Source organism: Mustela putorius, unplaced genomic scaffold, assembly GCF_011764305.1.
Source record: "Mustela putorius furo isolate JIRA1106 unplaced genomic scaffold, ASM1176430v1.1 tig00000095_pilon_pilon_pilon, whole genome shotgun sequence".
In the NCBI taxonomy this organism is placed as follows: Eukaryota; Metazoa; Chordata; class Mammalia; order Carnivora; family Mustelidae; genus Mustela; species Mustela putorius.
In genome coordinates this window covers 21,041,848-21,056,934 of record NW_025421280.1, presented here as the reverse complement: position 1 = coordinate 21,056,934, position 15,087 = coordinate 21,041,848, and the positions used below count along the sequence as shown (strand labels likewise).

Sequence of the window (15,087 nt, the reverse complement as noted above, 5' to 3'; positions counted from 1 at the left end):
GAGAGATACAAATTTTCCCAACTAAACAAAAGCTGAGGGAATTTGCCACTAGACCTGCCTTACAAAATGCTAAAAGGAGTTCTTCAAGCTGAATGAAAGAACACTGATTAAGAACATGAAAGCATGAAAATATAAAACACACTGGTAAAGGTTATTATGTAGTTAGATTTAGAATACTCTAATACTATGATATGATGGTATATTAACTCTAGTATTAAAAGATGAGAGTATTAAAACATAGCTACAGTAATTTTAAAATATAAAATACAAACACAGGTAAATTGTGACATCAAAATCAAAGCAGGGGAGAGTAAAAGGGTAGAGTTTTTATAGATGATCAAAGTTAAGTTGTTATGAGTATAAAATAGACTTATAAGATGTGTTACATAAAACCATGGTAACCGCAAAGCAAAACCTAGAGCAGAATCCTGGAAGATGACAGATAAGGGAATCAAAACATATCACTGTGGAACTTCACAAAGGAAGGCAGCAAAAGATGAAAGAAGCAAGGCATAACCTGCCATCCCTCCCAACCCAGGGCAGCAGCTCTTCCTGCCCACGGGTCCTATTCCCGTGCTTTAATAAACCACCATTTTGCACTTAAAAAAAAAAAAAAAGAATTGGAAATAATAATATAGCACTAGTAAGTCTTTACCTATCGATAATTACTTTAAATGTAAATAGATTGAATTCTCTAACTGACAGACCTAATGTGGCTGGATTGATTAAAAAACAAGGCCCAGCTTATTGCATGCCACCTATAGGAGACTTACTCTGGCTTTAAGGATACATATAGCTTGAAAGTAAAGGGATAGAAAAAGATATTTCATGCAAGTGGAAACCAAAAGAGACCATAAGTAGCTATACTTACACTGAGTAAAGTAGATATTAAGTCAAAAAGTGTAACTAGAGATCAAGAAATCACTTATATAATGATAAAAGGATCAACTCAACCAGAAGATATATCATTCATAAAGGTGCATCAGAAACTAATATATTAATATATAATAAAGGTATTAAACACAGATTTAAAGGGAGAATTAGATTATTATAGTGGGAGACTTCAGTAAGATTATCTGGACAGAAAATCAACAGACATTGGACTTGAACTCTACTTTAGATCAAACAAACCTCACAGAAGTAGATAGAACATTTCATCCACCAACAGCAGGATATACATTATTCTCAACTGAAAATGGAACATTCTTCAGAATAAATCCTATGACAGGTCACATAGCAAGGCTTAGCAAATTTAAGAAGATTGAAATTATACTACATATCTTTTTTAGACTACAATGGATGAAAGTAGAAATCAATAATGGGAAGAAAACTGGAAAATTCACAAATATGTTCAAATTAAACAATACAGTTCTGAACAACCAGTGGTCAAAAAAAACCACAAAGGAAATAAAAAGATACCTTGACACAAATTAAAATGGAAACAGTATACTATGGGAGGCTGCAAAAGCAGTTTTAAGGGGCACCTGGTGGCTCAGTGGGTTAAAGCCTCTGCCTTCGGCTCGGGTCATGATCTCAGGGTCCTGGGATGGAGCCCCGCGTTGGACTCTCTGCTCAGCGGGGACCCTGCTTCCTCCTCTCTCTCTGCTTGCCTCTCTGCCTACTTGTGATCTCTGTCTGTCAAATAAATAAATAAAATCTTTTTAAAAAAGCAGTTTTCAGAGGGAATTTTATAGTAATACATGCCTGCAATATGAAAAAAGAAAGATGTAAAATAAACAACCCAGCTTTACATCTCAAGAAACTAGAAAAAGAAGAAAAAAACTATGCTCAGATTTAGCAGAAGGAAGGAAATATCAGAGTGGAAAAAGTGAAATAGAGACCAGAAGACTATGAAAAGATTAACAAAACTAAGAACAGGCTTTTTCCCCCCTAAAGATAAACAGAATGGACAAATCCTGAAATAGACTAAGGGAAAAAAGGAAAGACTCAAATGAAATGAGATATGAAATAGGAAACATTTAAAACGATACCATAGAAATAGAAAGGATTATAAGAGAATGCTATGACAAATTAATATCAACAAAATGGATAACCTGGAGGAAATGGGTGAGTTCCTAGAAACATATAAGGATATGTTTATAAGGATATATTATAAGGAAACATATAAGGATAAGTCAGGAAGAAATAAAAAAAACCGTTAATGATCTAAGTAGTGAGTAAGGAGATTGCATGAGCAACCAAAATCTTCTAACAAAGAGAAGTCCAGGCCCTGATGAGTTTACTGGTGAATTCTACTAAACTTTAAAAAGTCAATACCAGGGCACCTGGGTGGTTCAGTGGGTTGATCCTCTGCCTTTGGCTCAGGTCATGATCTCAGGGTCCTGGGATCGAGTCCCGCATTGGGCTCTCTGCTCGGCAGGGAGCCTGCTTTCCCCTGTCTCTCTGCCTACTTGTGATCTTTCTCTCTGTCAAATAAATAAATAAAATCTTAAAAAAAAATAAGAGTCAGTACCAGTTCTCAAACTCTTCTAGAAAACTGAAGAGGAGGGAACACTTCCATACTCTTTTATGAGGCCAGTAATACCCTGATACCCAAGCCAGATAAGGACACTAAAGGAAAAAGAGAACCAAAGACAATATCCCTGATGAATACAGATTCAAAACTTCTCAACAAAATATTAGCAACCTGAATTTAACAGCACTTTTAAAGGATCATATCAAGGGGCGAAAGGATGATTTAACATTATCAAACTAATAAATTTGATACATCTTACTGATAGAATGAAAGATAAAAATTTTATAATCATTTCAGTAGATGCAGAAAAAGCATTTGACATAATGCAGCATCCTTTAATGGATAAAACTTAGCAGTTTGGGTTTAGAAGTAACATACCTCAGGATAAGAAAGGCCGTGGTATGACAAGTCCAGAGCTAATATCATATGCAATGGTATAAGGTTGAAGTCTTTTTCTCTAAGAGGAGCAACAAGACAAAGGTGCTCACTCTCACCACTCCTATTAAACAGAATACTGGAAGTCCTAGCCAGAATAGCAGGTAAGAAAAGGAAACAAAAGGTATTCAAATAAGAAAGGAAGAAACAAAATTGTATGTGCTTGCATATGATATGTAGAAAATCCTAAAGACTCCACCCCAAAACTGTTAAAACCAATGAAAAATTCAGTAAAGGGGCACCTGGGTGGCTCAGTGTGTTGAGCCTCTGCCATTGGCTCGGGTAGTGATCTCAGGGTCTTGGGATTGAGCCCTGCATCAGGCTCTCTGCTTAGTGGGGACCCTGCTTCCCTCCCCCCTGCCTGCCTACTTGTGATCTCTCTTTCTCTGTCAAATGAATAAATAAAATCTTTAAAGAAAGAAAAAAATTCAGTAAAGTTACGGGATACAAAATTAACACAAAGAATTTAACTGTGTTTCTGTTCACTAACAGTGAAATATCTGAAAAAGGGAAGGCAACGGTCTATTTAAAATAGCAGTGAAAGCAAGCAGAAATTTAGGAATAAACTTAACCAAGGAGGTAAGAAATCTGTACATTGAAAACTATAAAGTCCAGCTGCTGATGGCCTAGTCTCATATAGATTTATTATTGGCAGTGGTGGAGGCCAGAGAATATAAAAAATTTAGACCATTGTGTTTTATTTGAAGGGAGTTTCATACATCAGGAAAAGGAATGAAGCACTGATTGGAAAACTTAATTGTTTCTAAAAACAATTCACTTTTTATCTTTTAGGAATTAAAATAAAATTATAGCAAATATGAAAATGGAAACTCTATAATGAAAGAGTAAAAGAAGAAATGTTTATAAAAACTTCTAAATTGATTCATTCTTGTGACTGTAAATGTGAGCCAGAGTCTGAGAATTGTTTCTCCGGCTCAGAGCTGGATAACATAGGTGATATTAGCTGGTTAGGTAATATTGTTGGTTTTATAGGTACATACCAAGTTCTGTATATAAGTCTATATCCTGAGAGTGATTAGATGGAATATTTCCAATCTGTAACTTAAAAAGTCTTTTTGGTAGTTGCCTAAGATCACAGTTTTCCCCTGAGGATGGACTCTGAGTGCAAATGACAATTAAATTCCTATATAATGTATATAGTTTGTGCATCTTTGCATTCTTAATATGCAAAGTGGTTGCTACACAGTGCTATTATCTATTTGAGAGCAAGAGAGAGCACAAGCACAAGCAAGGGGGCTGCAGACAGAGGGTGAGGAAGAAGCAGCCTCCCTGCTGAGCAGGGAGCCGGATGTAGGGGTCCATCCCAGAACCCGGGGTCATGATCTAAGCTTAAGGCAGACACATAACCGACTGAGCCACCCACGCACCCCTATCTACTGTATTTTTGATAGAGTATTTCCATGCTGAAATCCGGCTGCTATTTTAATATATTTGAGATGGTAATCACGAATTTCATTTTCTAATGGGAAATCTTTTCTCTTTTACAGGGGATCTTTCCTGCAAATTACATTCACTTGAAAAAGGCAATTGTCAGTAATAGGGGGTGAGTAGCTGGCCTTACTAAATTTATTTATAAATTTTAGAAGTTGCAAAGGAAGGCCCTTTTCTTTTTAGTTTGTAGTATAAAATATGTTGTTAGGATGTTTTCCTGCCAAAAATAAATTTGCTTTGTTGCTTTGTTATATATCATATAATTCTGAGGCCACACTATTTCTTAAATACTGACAACTTTAATCTGTTTTCTTGTATACTAGAAAAGTAACCTGAATTGTTGTGAATTTTATAAAAACAGTTATGCATGCAGCATGTCTTTTACAATTATTTGCATTATGAGAATAGTTTCTGATAGGGTAACAAGTGCAATCTCCAATAGAAGAGAGACAAGATGTAAATATATCAAAATGTTAACATTTTTTATTTTTGTACATTCATATTATGAGTGATTTTTAGAAATTCTTTACTGTCATGTCCAAATTTTAAAAGTAATAAATATATATATATATTTATGTGTATAATAAATATAAATATATATGCTTCTATAAAATTTTGATTTTTAAAATTAATCATTTTAAAATATAAAATTTAAGAAATTATATATGATAGCTTTTGGTACTAGAAATAATGTTTTTGAACAGAGGTTGAGAAAGCATCAGAGTTTAGTTAGGTTTGAGTCAGGAAAAGAGAAACTTACTTTATAATTAGAATTTAATGTAGGGAGTTTCAAACACACATGTTTGAAAAAATGAAAGAAAAAAAAGGAAATGTCAATACAACCCAAAATAATAACTGCAGAAAGAAGTCTATACTCTAATGGCTGGGGGAACAAAAGGTAATGGGTTGGGAGTACCAGAACTCAGGAACTTAGAAGATGGATCTTGAGACACTAGAGCGCAGATTCTGAGGAGATGAAATCATATGGCTGCTGCTGATATGTATGACGAAGGGCAGTGAAGTTGTTTCTGGGAATGTCAAAAGCAACTGGAGGCTGGAACCAACTTTCTCTGGTGGAATGGTTTATAGAAACCACAGTAACACTTTTTATTTCCTTTTCCACAGTATCTTTCTAGTGCCCCCCCACCAGACAAAGAAGCTTGTGAGGCAAAGTTGGCAAATTCCAGCCTCAGCATCAGTGCTTAGAAGGGTGGATTTAGAGATGAGAGGTATTAGTAAATGACTGGTATGCCTTCTAAGATAAAATTTGTTATTGAGCATAATAAGACTATAATTAAGAAGATTCTAATATGAATGCATGACCAGAATACTTTTTATTGTTCCTCTTCTTCTTTTATAAAATACCAGACATGAGAATGTAGAGACAGGAAACTTGAAAATCCTTTTAGTGAACCTTTGCAGCATATAATCTATTACCTCAAATTTATAGGTAAGAAGTGCCAAAACCATCAAGATTGGATAGAAGTTGTGTAAAAATGAAAAGGGAGTGTCTAGACAAGGATCATGAAGGCATGCATTTCTAAAAGTACTAAGAAAATAACTTCATGAATGTAAATGGCTCACCTTGAAACACAAAAATAATACCCCTAATTTAATAACACTTAGTTTAATAATGGGAATAAAGAAAATTGAAATGTGGCAGAAACTACATGGAAGTGAGATGAGAAAAGGAGATAGAATGTTTAGGGATCAAGAAACAGTGCCTCAGAAAATGCCAGCAAAATCATACATTTCTCCCCTTCCAATTTCCCTCAACTCCCTTCTCCTCTCCATCATGAGAGACTATGGAATCTGAAAAACAATCTGAGGGTTTTGAAGGGGGTGGGGGGAGGTTGGGGTAACCAGGTGGTGGGTATTAGAGAGGGCATGGATTACATGGAGCACCGGGTGTGGTGCAAAAACAATGAATACTCTTATGCTGAAAAGAAATTTGAAAAAAAGAAAAAAAAACCCCACATCCTACCAGATGTCTAAATAAAAAGGAAAAGACTGGTAAAAAAAAAATCATATATTTCTGATAACAAGGGACTCATCTTAAATCCAGAAGCAACGTTCCTATTTATAATAGTTGTAAAGGAAATGGGGACTACTTTGCTAGCAGAAAAATCCATACCTAGATTCAGTTTGTTTCAGAAAGGCAAAGGAGATATGGCTTAAAGAGTTATACAAGGGAGCCATATTTGTGGGAAGCATTCTTTCTCCAAGGAAGCAGAGAAACTATCTTTTTGATGTACATCTTAGAAAGCTACATAAGATCAATTCAGTATACAAATCTCCTGCACTTTGATTTTCCAGAATAATATTTCTAAAGTCTGAAGAAAGTATTTTTAAAAACTGCCTTCTGGTGTTGAAGAGCTAACATACAGTGTCATATTAGTTTCAGGTACAGAATTTAGTGATTCAGCAATTTCATACAACACCCAGTGCTCATCACAACGAGTGTGCTCTTTAATCCCCATGATCTGTTTCATCCATCTCCCTACCCCACTTATCCTCTGTAATCAGTTTGTTCTCTATAGTTAAGAGTCTGTTTCTTAGTTTGCTTTTCTCTCTCTCTTTCTCTTCATCAAATGTAGGGAGGATCTTGAAGAACTTTGATTCTTGAAGGAGTGGGGATTTCATATGGGAAGAAGAGTGCATGTTTACTTTGGCTTCCCCCCCCCCCCCAGAGAATTTTTCAGCTCGCTCTGATGTGGTGCAGCAAACAGATCCCAAACAGAAAGTGGTAGTTTTTCAGGGATGAGGAAATAGATGTTGAAGTTTGGAACTCTCAGGGAGACTAATAAGAAGTAAGTGGTTAAAACCCAGAGAGTAGAAAACCTCAGAGAATTAGGACCTTAATCTGCTTACAAATTCCCCCTAAGTAATTGAACGAATTCTAGCTTCTTTTGGGCTGTATAAAACTCAAGGAATCTTAGTGGAAGTGTACAACTAGCAAAATGAGTATACTTTACCAGCCACTTAGTGGCTGAGTGGTGAGAAAAATATTAGAGTTCAAGAACTGGAAAGTTATAGGGACCTTGGTAAAAAGTTTGGGCCTTCTGTTGAGATCCCTAAAGGAATATACCTTATATGTAGGGCCATGCCTTTGGATAAAGGACCCAACCAAATGTATGTGGGCAAAAGTATAAACTTCTGAAAACACAATAGATGTTATAGGAACAAATAAAAACACTTGATACTGCCATCCAAAAATAGCAACTATAATGGGTTAGTGTATTTCCTATTTTTTTATGTATGGTATTTTTACTCTGTTCCCTGCTATAAGTTAATTCTCCTTTATCTTTTTCCCTCCACTTTTATAAATATTACCTTGATGATATATCTCTTTTTAGTGTCTTTTTTCCTCCTTAATTTCTATGACTATTCTTGTTTCCATTCTTCCTCTTGGGCCCCCCTTTGTTATTCCTCTCAGAGTCCTCTTCCTGTTCCAAGCCTTTAAATACTGTTAATTCATGAGCTTTATCTATACTCTAATCCTTTATGTGCAAAGTGTGCCTGTCTTTTTCAGGTATAGTAAGGCAGATGGTTTGACTACAGTGTGTGGAAGTGAGGTCAGTAAAAGGAGAGGAGTCCAGAGTGGCAGCAGGTGATAAATATTACAAGGCCTTGTAGGCCTTATCAGGGGTGTTATCTTTTATTGAATGAGCCAGGAAGCCACTTTCAGAAAGAGGAGGGATGTGGTTAATTTTAAAAGTGTTATTCTAGGTTGCTTTGTTGAGACCAGAACTACAGTGGGGTAAGGTCAGAAGCAGGGAGATTTGGTAGAATATTATAGTAGTCCGTGGAAGACAAAACGGTAACTTGGATTCATGTATCCACTGGAGTGATAAGAAGTGGTAAGGGGTAGTATATATTTTGAAGTTAGGGCTGACAGGATTTGCTGAGCATGTAGAGGAAACAAGAGGAATTTAAAGATTTATTTATTTATCTGACAGACAGGGATCACAAGTAGGCAGAGAGGCAGGCAGAAAGAGAGGAAGAAGCAGGCTCCCCGCTGAGCAGAGAGCCTGATGCAGGGCTCAATCCCAGGATCCTGAGATCATGACCTGAGCTGACGGCAGAGGCTTTAACCCACTGAGCCACCCAGGTGCCCTAACTAGAGGAACTTAAGATGACTGCAGGATTTTTTGTTTTAATAACTATGAGGATATGGTTGCCATTCATTGAAAAGTGGAAGTTTGGGAAGGGATATATTTTGGGGAGGAAATAAAAGGATTCAGTTTTAGGATCAAACATGTTTAGGATCAACGTGTTAAATTTGAAATGACTCTTAATCAAGTGGAGATGTCACGTAAGCAGTTGACTACATAAATGTGGAGTTCTGGGGAAAGTTTGGAGCTTCAGGCATAGATTTGGAAGTCATTAGCATTCAAATGACATATAAAGCTACAGGGCTGAATAAGAACAGAAAAGAAATTACTATAGATGAAGAAGTGAAGTGAAGACAGAATACTGGGGAACTTTAGTGTTTAAAGATAAGATGAGGAGGAAAATCAGTGAAAAGAATCTGAAAAGTTGTGGCCAGGGAGGTAGGTAATCAAACAGTAGTGTCTTGGAAACCAATCGAATAAACTATTTACAGGATACACTAATCAAATATATCTGGTATTGTTGAAGTTGAATAAGATTGAAGATCTTGTTAGGAACAGTGTAGAGTGGTAAGAGTGAAAGCCGGAATAAGAGATTTGAGAGAAAATGAAAAAAGAGGAAATAGAAAACAGTAATCTCAAGTTCTGGCCCTTAAACTGTAACTGAATGGCAGATGGCAACATACTTGGTTTGGGTATAATTTTTCTGCATAGTCCCTTTAAAAAATTATCTGGAGCACTTGGGTGACTCAGTCGGTTAAGTGTCGCACTCTTGATTTCGGCTGGTTCAGGTCATGATTTCAGGGTCTTGAGATGGAGCTCCACATTGGGCTCTTCACTGAGTGGGCAGTGTGGTTGAGATTCTCACTCTCTCTGCCCCTCCCACTGCTCTCTCTCTCTTTCTCAACTAAATAAATCTTCAAAAAAATCATCTGATTGGAAATAGGTTAGTTAGAGAAAGACAAATACCATATGATTTCACTCATGTACAATTTATGAAACAAAACAGATAAACATAAGGGAAGGGAAGGAAAAATAAAATAAGATAAAAACAGAGAGGGAAGCAAAACCATAAGAGACTCAACTTTAGAGAACAAACAGGGTTGCCCATTATTTGGGGATGGGCTAAATGGGTGATGGGCATTAAGGAGGGCACTTTCTGTGATGAGCACTGGGTGTTATATCTAAGTGCCAAATAACTAAATTCTACTCCTGAAACCAATACTATACTATACTAACCTGAATTTAAATTTTTTAAAAAAAATTGTCATCTTCTTATCTAGTTTTTTATTTTGAAAAATTCCAAATCTATAGGTTACAAGAATAATGTAAGTAGCACATATCCATTCCCCTAGATTTACCAGTTACCAATATTTTGCCATATTGAGCTCACTTTTTTCTCTCAGCCCTGCTTTTAACATGAAAGTAAGTTTTATACATTCTGAGACTTGACTGTTAAATATTTGAGTATGTGTCTTCTAAGAAAAATAGACATTCTTTAACATAATCACAGTATAATTATTATACTCAAGAAATTAAACATGATACAAATAGTGCTTACAAAATATCTAATTCATATTCAGATATCCCTAATTTTCCTAAGAATGTCCTTTACAGCTGTTTTTGTCTGTTTGCTTTTTTTTGGTGAGGGTATGACTGGTATAGGATCCAGTCAAGAATTAAGTATTGTTAGGCTTCCAGTTACAGATTGGATAAGTTGTGGGGAATAAAGATACAGCATAAAGAATGTAGTCAATGATAATGTAAAAGTCTTGTTTGGTGACAAAACTTCTGGTGAGCACAGCATGGTGTATAGAAATGTTGAATCACTGTGTTGTGCACCTGAAAGTAATGTAACATTCTGTGTCAACTATACTCAAAAAAAATTTTTTTTTTTTTTTTTAGAGAAAAGATTCATTATTGGTACAGAAATGCAACAGATTTCTGTACATTGATTTTGTGTCCTGCAACTTGACTGAATTCTTGTATCAGTTCAAGCAGGTTTTTTTGGTGGAGTCTTTTGGGTTCTCTCCGTCAAGTCATCTGCAAAGAATGAAAGTTTGACTTCTTCCTTGCCAGTGTGGATGCATTTTATTTCTTTTTGTTGTCCAATTGATGGCTAGGACTTCTGGTACTATGTTCAATAACAGCAGTGAGACTGGACATCACTTTCCTGTTACCAACCTTAGGGGAAAAGCTCTCAGTTTTTCCCCATTGAGGATGAAATTAGCTGTGGGTTTTTCATGTATGGCCTTCATTATATTGAGGTATGTCCCTCTAAACCTATTTTGTTGAGGGGCTTTTTCATGAATGTACACTGTACTTTGTCAAATGCTTTTTCTGCATCTATTGAGATCATATGGTTCTTATCCTTTCTTTTATTAATGTGGTATATGACCTTGATTGATTTGCAAATATTGAACCACCTTGCAACCCAGGAATAAATCCCACTTGATCATGGTGAGTGATTCTTTATTGTACTGTTGAACTCTATTTGCTAGTATTTTGTTGAGAATTTTTACATCCATGTTTATCAGGGATGTTGGTCTCTAGTTGTCTTTTTTAGTGGGCTCTTTGGTTTTGGAATCAGGGTAATACTGGCCTCATGGAATGAGTTTGGAAGTTTTCCTTCCATTTCTATTTTTTGAAACAATTTCAGAAGAATAGGTATTAATTCTTTCTAAGGAATAAAACAGAGGGTCATAGGGACAGGGAGGGAAAACTGAATGGGAAGAAATCAGAGAGGGGGACAAACCATGAGAGACTCTTGACTTCTGGAAACAGAGGGTTACGGAAAGGGAGGTGGGTGTCAGGAAAGGGTAGCAGGGTGCTGGGCATTAAGGAGGGCATATGATGTGATGAGCACTGAATGTTATACACAATTAATGAGTCCTTGAATGTTACATCAAAAACTTAATGTCTTAGCAATCTACAAGAACAAAGCATTTCTATCAATAATTTAGCTTCCAGAAGGAAATGTAGATACAATTAAATGTCCTTATAACCTATAGCCCATTGACAGATACTTGAAGGGGGAAGAGTATAATTTTCCTCTAGGAAGCTCTCAACTATCTTCATGTTAATGCCTTGCTAGAAGGAAAAACAACCTTAATTTGACAATGGCAAGGCCTCTGGTATCCTGTGAGCCTTTAACATGAAAATCATTTTGAAAACCTCCCTTTTTCTTACCTTCCCCACTTCCTCATAATATATAGTCAGCACCCGTCACAACCTTGTTGCAGCAGCTCTTTCTGCCCATGGGTCCTGTCCCCGTCTTTAATAAACCACTGTTTTGCACCAAATGAACAAACAGATAAAAAACTAATGATGTATTATCTGTTAGCTAATTGAATTTAAATTTAAAAAAAGGGAAAAAAGAGAGTAAGTGATTATAAAGTTTCAGTGTAAATGGGTTCTGTTACTAAGTGGAAATTGACAGTTGTGCTGGTTCCTTAAGAAATTGTCTTCTGGGTATAGAATTCACTTTTGTTACATAATATTTTTTAAAGATTTTTTTTTAATTTTCAGCATAACAGTATTCATTATTTTTTCACCACACCCAGTGCTCCGTGCAAACCATGCTCTCTCTAATACCCACCTCCCACCTCTAATCCCCCACCCCTCCCCCTTCAAACCCCTCAGATTGTTTTTCAGAATCCATAGTCTCTCATGGTTCATCTCCCCTTCCAATTTCCCCCAACATAATTGTTTCTTGAACAATTTAGGAGAGGATACTTAGGATAAGATTATTAATAAATAAAGCACACATTTTCCATACACACACACACACACACACACACACACACACACACGTTTAATTGAATCCCCTGTGAAGCCATCTGGCCCTGGACTTCTGTTTCTTGGGAGATTTTTGATTGTTGATTCAATTTCTTTGCTGGTTATTGGTCTGTTCAAGTTTTGGTGATTTATATGTTTCTGGGGATTTATCCATTACTTCCAGGGTGTCCGATTTGTTGGCATGTAATATTTCATAACATTTTCTTGTAATTGTATTTCTGTGGTGTTGGTTGTGATTTCTCCTCTCTCACATGTGATTTTTATTTATTAAGGTCCTTTCTCTTTTTGATAAGTCTGTTCTTTTTTCCTTTTATGACATTTTCATTGTTGAAGTGCCCAGGTACTTGTTTTGCAAAATGTCCCTCAATTTGTATTTGTCTAAATGTTTTCTCCTGGTTAGATTCAAGATTTTGGATTGGAATACTACATGGGTTGTGTTGTGAATTAAAACACTCATATTTCTTCTGCATGTTGTCCCAGGGCTTGATAAGATTAGAAAGACTGGGACTTGGGGTTCTACCTTAGTAAATATTAGGCAGGAGCAAGGGCTTCTCAATCAGAGAACATGCATTGTGCTTCTGTCATGTGCCTTCTTAATTGTATTCTGCCATACCTATGAGAAAGATGACCCTGTGCTCTTGATGCTTCGTAAGGTATATCATCTGCTTCTTGGAAAACTTGTCACATTTGTGCTGAAGTACTTTTTGTTTTTTGTTTGGTTGACAGGACATGAAATTACCTGATGAGGCTATCAGTGAAAAATTTCTTAAGGGAGCTTTTGTATTTTTCATATTTTTCAGTTAGCTTTTAAAATTTTTCTTGACATCTGGGTTTTCTCCTAAAATGGTTAAAGTATAGTCATCACTCTTTGTAAAGTTTCACTGAAAAAATATACAATTGTAATAAATTTGAAGATTTCAGGGCTGTTAAGAAAAAAGACATGACTATGAAATGTAAGGAACACATTATGAGATTTATTTAGGTAGAGCTTTGAGAGGTTAAGGTAAGTCCCTCACAGCTGGAGACCTCCCAGAGACAGCAGTGCAGAGTCATCCCTATAACAGGAAGAGGGCACAGGAACCCCTGGGATAGAAGGAATTTGTGTGTCTAGATTATGTTACTCATCTGACCTCAATTTTTTTTTATGTTCAGTTTGCCAGTTATCATTAGTTTTTGATGAAGTGTTCAACGATTCATTAGTTGCTTATAACACCCAGTGCTCATCACCACGCATGTCCTCCTTAGTACCCATCACCTGGTTAGCCCATTCCCCCAACCCCCCTCTCTTCTGTAACCCTTAGTTTTTTACCCAGGGTCCTGAGTTTCTCATGGTTTTTCTCCCTCTGTGATTTCTTCCCATTCAGTTTTCCTTCCCTGTCCCTGTGCACTATTCCTTTTATTCCGCATATGAGTAAAACTGTATGATAATTGTCTTTCTCCGCTTGACTTATTTTACTTAGTTTAATTATGCTAAGTAAAATAATTATTTACTTAGCATAATTAAGGTAAGTGAGATTATATCACTCATCCGAAAGATGAGAAATCTCTGGGTCAGAGAGCATTATAGTACAACAGCAATTTATGGTCTTTTTTAGTACTGGGCTTTGTCTAGCCTGTGGGTAGCAGGTACTGAGTGCAGCTTCATTAATGTAAAATGACAACTCTAAATGGCTAAAAATAAGCTTCTTTAGGTTATACTAAAAGCAGTTGGATGTATAAAATTTTGGCACTGGTGGGCTCTGAGTTAATGGTGCTCCCTTACTCGGAAGAAGTAAATAGCGTAAGGCCCAATATATAGGAGGTCACTTCCGCACATTTATGTAATAACATCATTACATTATGAAACACTTATAAGTATTTTTCATTTTTAAATTGTGGGAAATTAGTGTCATGATTTAAACTAGGAATAGCCAGCTTATGTAATTTTAGGAGCTGTCAGTTTTACTGGTCACTAACTAAATTTCAGTTTAATTGAAAAATAATTGGGTGATGGGCATTAAGGAGGGCACTTGATGTAATGAGCACTGGGTGTTATATGCAACTAATGAATTACTAAATTCTACCTCTGAAACCAATAAAACAGAAAGGAAAAAAGAAAAATGTGTCTAGGTTCAAATTATAATGGACTAAATTTATTTTAAGAGGGTGACACCAAGTATTACAGATACGTCAGTGATACACTCCTCGTATGTTCTGTTCCAGGAATTATTTGCATTTTATTATTTTTGGGATATTGCCTCTCTGCTCTGGTTTAAGGAGTCTGGTTTCAAAGTGGAGTGAGTGTGTGTGAGAGGATATACATAGGCGCATACATGTGCACTGTAAGAAACCCATGAGAACAGCATCAACTTAAGTACTAGTTAATGTGTAACATTTCTTTTCTCTGGCACTTTTGTTTCTTTGTTTGTTTTTTCTTTCTTCCCCAAAGATTTTATTTATTTACTTCAGAGAGAGGGAGCACAAGTACAAGCAGGGGGGTGGCAGGCAGAGGAAAGGGAGAAGCAGACTCCCCGCTGAGCAGGGAGCCAGATGTGGGGCTCTGTCCCAGGACCCTGAGATCATGACCTGAGCCAAAAGCAGATATTTAACTAAGTCACCCAGGTGTCCCCTCTCTGGCACTTTTATTTTTATTTGTATATTTGCTAAAATAACTTCTGCCTTCATTGGAGAGGAAATTCAAAAGTGATTTTTATATAGCTGTCCAGTTTTCCCAGCACCATTTATTGAAGAGACTGTCTTTTTTCCACTGTATATTTTTTCCTGGTTTGTCAATGATTATTTGACCATAGAGTTGAGGGTCCATATCTGGGGTCT

At 36.3% G+C, this 15,087-nt stretch overlaps 1 protein-coding gene across 7 annotated transcripts in view; it reads left to right on the top strand.

Moving 5' to 3' along the window:
• The window catches only part of DOCK3 (dedicator of cytokinesis 3), a 561,701-nt gene that overhangs the window by 211,128 nt on the left and 335,486 nt on the right, over positions 1 to 15,087 (top strand). For all 7 annotated transcript variants that reach the window (XM_045079409.1, XM_045079404.1, XM_045079422.1 and 4 more), the window contains exon 4: positions 4,420 to 4,475. In XM_045079409.1, coding sequence (XP_044935344.1) covers positions 4,420 to 4,475 — 56 coding nt within the window. The remainder of the gene's footprint in view (positions 1 to 4,419; positions 4,476 to 15,087) is intronic.